Source organism: Nestor notabilis, unplaced genomic scaffold (assembly GCF_000696875.1).
Source record: "Nestor notabilis isolate BGI_N333 unplaced genomic scaffold, ASM69687v1 scaffold15210, whole genome shotgun sequence".
Classification (NCBI taxonomy): Eukaryota; Metazoa; Chordata; class Aves; order Psittaciformes; family Psittacidae; genus Nestor; species Nestor notabilis.
This window is the reverse complement of record NW_009909865.1, coordinates 3320-8617: the sequence shown is the minus strand read 5'-3', so window position 1 is coordinate 8617 and position 5298 is coordinate 3320. Positions and strand designations below refer to the sequence as shown.

At 49.3% G+C, this 5298-nt stretch overlaps 1 protein-coding gene across 1 annotated transcript in view; it reads right to left on the bottom strand.

Annotated features, from left to right (window-relative positions):
- Positions 1 to 5007, bottom strand: part of FDFT1 (farnesyl-diphosphate farnesyltransferase 1) — a 5338-nt gene extending 331 nt beyond the window's left edge. The window contains exons 1-5 of the mRNA XM_010023383.1: positions 4828 to 5007; positions 2857 to 2985; positions 2206 to 2397; positions 1411 to 1587; positions 987 to 1139 (exon numbers count right to left, since the gene is read on the bottom strand). Coding sequence (XP_010021685.1) covers positions 987 to 1139; positions 1411 to 1587; positions 2206 to 2397; positions 2857 to 2985; positions 4828 to 4953 — 777 coding nt within the window. The 5' untranslated portion in view covers positions 4954 to 5007. The remainder of the gene's footprint in view (positions 1 to 986; positions 1140 to 1410; positions 1588 to 2205; positions 2398 to 2856; positions 2986 to 4827) is intronic.
- Positions 5008 to 5298: the final 291 nt, after the last annotated feature.

The following is a 5298-nucleotide window of genomic DNA, read 5'->3' as shown; positions in this document are numbered from 1 at the left end:
AAATGGGACCACTGGGTGGAAGGGGAAACGTTAAGGGCCACCATGTCCTCAAGAAAAACCTCAGTGGTAGACTGCCATGGAGCAAGGACCAGCTGCAAGGGATGCCGCGATGGGGCCAGGGCCCATTTCCCTTGAGAAGTGCACTAAGCCAAGCAGCCTCTTGAGGGCACCCCATGACGGGAGATGGACCACATCAGACATAATCCCTCAACCACAAGCAGTGTTGCTGGAATCAGGGGTTCTTGCCCTGCACTGCTCAATGCAGTGAGATACTTGTCTGCATGGGGCTTAGGGAGGTGTGAATGAGCACAGACCCTCTTTTTGGCTGAGGTGCCGAAGTGCTACTGTCCCTTGCCATGGGATTGGCCAGCCCACAAAGGGAGCTCTAATAACCCATGTTTTGGGGTCTCCCTGGTGCAGAAGTAATGTCTTTTTATTCAACACCCCTTGCTGCATTTGTTTTTTAGTTGCTATTTTATTTTCTCATGAAACCAACCACCAGTTGTGAACTTTCAACCTCCACAGTACCCTGAAGCTGGGAGTCCCACTGCTTTAAGCAGCTGGGAAGAGCTGCCCTTATTTACTGTTGGCCATGGAGCACAACCACCACACCATCCTGCCAGCTGCAATTACAGACACCGAGGAAACAAGAGTGCTCGCTGGAGCAGCCCATGGGGAGATGATGCAACCTGTTCAGAAGTGTGTTGTGGGAAAGGTCCTCTGCGCCTCCTCAGCCCAGGTGCTGTGAGAGCTACCTGCTGTGGTTCTCCACCAGGACAGCAGGATTTCAGTCTCTAACCTCTCAACACAAGCACAGACCAAGCACCCAGTTTGGTCCAGGCCAAAACCACATCACGGTCACCATTCCCTACCACCACTGAGCTAAGAGATGTAAGGAGAGGATTAGCAAATTCATGTGTCTTCCCAGTTCCACGTCATGAATGAGGATGGGAACAGCTAGAAATTACTCAACCTGCTCAACCTACCTCTTCCACATACTGGTACATGATGGCTTTGACTGCTTGTATGTTTGTGGCATCCATCATGAGAGTGACAGCTTGTCCCTTTCGTATCTTCACTACACCCCTGAACACCTGCTTGTTGTTATAGCAGGCAGCCAATGTGGCAATAGCCATCACCTGAGGAGAAACACAAAGAGCCCTTACCACATTGTGAGGAGCTTGCCAAGGGAGTAACCTCGGCTCTACTGAAATTGATGCTAAGACACTCTGGAGAGGAGCCACAATCTCACCAACAGCAGATAAGAGTAGGTATCAGGAAAGAAGGAAGAGAGAAAAGAGACAGAGAATGAAACAGGCTAGTATCAACATGATACATAACATCCTTCACCTCCAGCTTCTCATCAGCTGGGTTGCAGATGAGGAAGAACCACTTGAAAGCATAACGTACCTGGGGGATAGCACAGAAATTGAAGACAGTTTGGTTTTTCAGGCGGGATAAGTATGTGAGGACATCAGGGACGTGGTGGAGGGCGTTGGTGATGAGCTCATTCAGACACTGGACAGCCATATCGATGTTTTCTGGTTTGGCAAGATCCGAGAGCTTCTTTGCGTATCTGCTCCAAACCTAAACACAAAGATAAGGATTCACAAGTTGGAGGGTACATTCATGCTGTAAGAGTGACATCAATAACAGTCTTAGGCCTGGGTGACCAACATGAACCACCAGAGACCCACGAAAACCTTGAAGGATTGGGGCTTACTAGGGTCTAGAAAAGCAGGAACATTGCAACATTACAAGAATTGTTACTATCAAGATGTACAATCAACAGCAGCAATCTTATGCAGCACAGCTTTACTGCCAGATCTCAATGAAATCAAAGCAGACCAAGCCTCTCCTGTTAACTCTGACTTAAAGGGACACGAGAGACAGTACAATTTCAGCTGTCCACCTTCCACTGCGCACCCTGTAATGGATTCCTAAGACGGGTGTCCTGGGAAGCATGGACGGTTGGCTCCATCCGTTAGAGGTCTCCAACAGAAGTGTAAAAGACTGTCACGGGACACCAACAAAAGGTGGGGGAAAAAAACTGGATTTGGGTATTTCAAAGGAAATTCCAGTAGGAAACCTCCTAACAAGAGGATGTAACTCACTGTATCAGAGTAGCAACAGTACCTTCAGTCTCAGTGCATTTCCCAAAGAGACACAGCAGGAACCTCACCCCAAGACAGTGTTCTCCCTCACCTCCCTGGGCCAGAACTCCCTTCCCTCCATCTGGTCTTCCAGATAGTCCCGGATGATGTTGGTTTTCTGCAGGAAGAGGCCCATGGAGTTCGCCAGCTCTGTGTCCTGTCCAACAATAGTATCTTCTAGCTCTGATGCAGAGAAGAGACGGGAAAGGCCGATCCCCACCAGCCCAGCAACGTAGTGACAATACTGCAAGACAGGAACAAAACAAGATAAAAGGAGCAGTTACAAAGAGCTGCCTATTTACCACAGTGAGTTTACAAAAATGATGCTCAGAACTCATTGAAATTACACGTTCTGCAAGTTCTCACAGCCCTTCCTGGGACATCTCAGCTTTCCCATACTCAGCAAACACCTCACCATGTCCCACCAAGGTGCCACTCTGCTGCTGTCAGCCAAATGAACGCCCTACAGGGGAACAAGCTGATGCAATGGCTCACTCCAAACATGTGCTGGTGGGCAACATCAACAAGCCACGCCACCCTCCCATTACCCACCAGACCAGCAGTGTCTCAAAGCCTTCCCAAGCCCACACAGTCTCCCTCATCCAGCCAAACCCTCTTCCCACAATGTTTTATCTCCTATTTCCACAGTGACATGGTGGATCTTACTCACATTCAGTCCATTCCTCTGTCCAGGCTGACTTACCTTATCCCACTCATGCTGAGAGTCCACCTTCTTCTCCAAGAACTCTGCCATCCCAACGCCCATTTTGTGGCAAATATCTGAAATCACGTCCTGGTAGACCTTGGACAGGTTCCTGAACTCCATGGAGATCTGCAGCACAAACCACCACGAGGAAGGAAAAAAGACAGCGTCAGGAAAAACCAGCAGGGTTCAACATTTATTAAGCAATCAGAAAAAGACTGTTTACAAGGCTCTTATCCCACCCTGGCTGGAGATACAGGACAACTCCCACAACCAAGAGCTGTTTCAAGGCCCTTAAAGCACAGGCTCTGTCTCTTCTCAGTATGGTCTCTGGCGGCAGATCAGACACAGCGGTATCTTTGGGAAGGCTCCGTGGCCTTGACTGGTATTATCCGGGAGTTGCAGCACAGAAGTAGCTACACTTGGTGCACAGTTGGGGTTTCTCTGTAGTTTGTGAGAGCATTCCATCACACCAACCACGGGAAAAGGCAGGGGAGGTTTCTGGTACTCTGTTCTCCTGAGCTCTCTCCAGCTCTGGCTCCACAGTGTGCATTTTGCACGACTGGAAGGGCACTAAACAACTTAAGGAGTGAGAAATCCTTCTTCTGCATATTCAGTAACATGATTCAGTGACTCGATTGCCCTCACATTATAATATATAAATATATGTAAGTGCATTCTCCCCTTCCCAATCACCCGCAGCTGCCCCATCAACATGGCCCCTGACGTGCTTCTGGCCCCAAGCAACCCCCAGGCACCGCCTGGGAAGCAGCATAGGCCAGAAACCACTTCTCTAGGACACTATGGGGACACAACCATGCTGTTTGGCGTGCTGAGAGACTTTAATGGTTTGAACATGGCCAGACTTTCTCAACTGGCCTCCAGGTCAGAGAACAGGCTCCAATACTGCTACAACTTGCTAATGGAGATGCAGACTCTCTGTGGCTTTTTTTAGAAGGATCCTTGGAGATGGAAGACTTTGAGCAATATTGTAACTAACAGTGTGGATGCTTTTTATCTCATCTCCAGCGTAAGAATATGGACCTGTTGGAGTGAGTCCAGAGGAGGCCACAAAGATGCTTCAAGGGCTGGAGCACCTCTGCTATGGAGACAGGCTGAGAGAGCTGGGCTTGTTCAGCCTGGAGAAGAGAAAGCTCCAGGGAGACCTTAAAGCAGCTTCCAGTGCCTAAAGGGGCTGACAAGAAATCTGGAGAGGGGCTTTTGACAAGGGCCTGTGGGGACAGGACAAGGGAGAATGGCTTTAAACTCGCAGGGGAGATTGAGATGAGATCTTAGGCAGAAGTTGTTCCCTGTGAGGCTGATGAGGCCCTGGCCAAGGTTGCCCAGAGAAGCTGCGGCTGCCCCATCCCTGGCAGTGTTCAAGGCCAGGTTGGACACAGGGGCTTGGAGAAATCTGCTCTAATGGAAGGTGTCCCTGGCCATGGCAGGGGGTTGGAACTGGATGACATTTAAGGTCCCTTTCGACCCAAACCACTCTGTGATTCTATGAGTATATACACATCAAAGCTCTGCAGACAGACTACTGTAGCTCTAAGGGCAGATCTTACAGGGCCACTACAAATGCTGTCCATCCATAAGCCAAATGCCAGACAAGCTCTCCTCCTCTCCTAGGAGTACAGGACAACCAACCCAGGTAAGTACAGTGCCAGTCCAAAACACTCTCCACAAGGTGATGGTCATTTACTCTTCCAACAGTGGAGGCAAAAAGCCACTTTTAAAGCTGGCACTTCTCCACAGCCAGACTCTCATACAGAGAGTTGCATGGTATTGAGATTTCTCACTCCAGCTCTGCATCCAGCCCCACGTGCAAGTGATGTAGCTCTTCAGAAGAGCTATGGGCTCACCAGGGACTGCATGAGCTCAGCAGGCACAGGCAGGTTTAATGCAGAGAGACAGCCAGGCACACAGAGCTGACACAGGGCAACTGAAGCAAGGAGGTAGATGCCTTACCGTTGGGAAGTCTTCGAGCACCTGCCGGTCCTTCTCCTTGCTCTCCGTGTATTTCCACTCTGGTTGATAGAGATAGGAGTGAAACTCGTGCAGCATTGGGACCTTCACATCTAAGCTGATGGTCATGTCATCCTCTATAGTGTCCAGGGCACGGAGAACTAGGTAGAATATACAGACGGCATGTCTGGGGGGAGGAGAAAAAACAATCCCTTACTTGGGATTGCCTATTAGGCAGGACAAACAGCTTAGATTAACCACATAGCCTTCAGCAGACACTGGAAGCTCAACATGATACATGCTGGCACTGCCAGGTCATTGATGCCTTTAGAAGATACAAGCACTTCCATCAAAATTCACTCTAATGTTTCAAGTAATACAGTACTGCTTTGGTCAAGGCATGCCCACATACAATCCCTCCTCAATCAAATCATAGAATGGTTTGGGTTGGAAGGGACCTTTAAAGGTCACTTA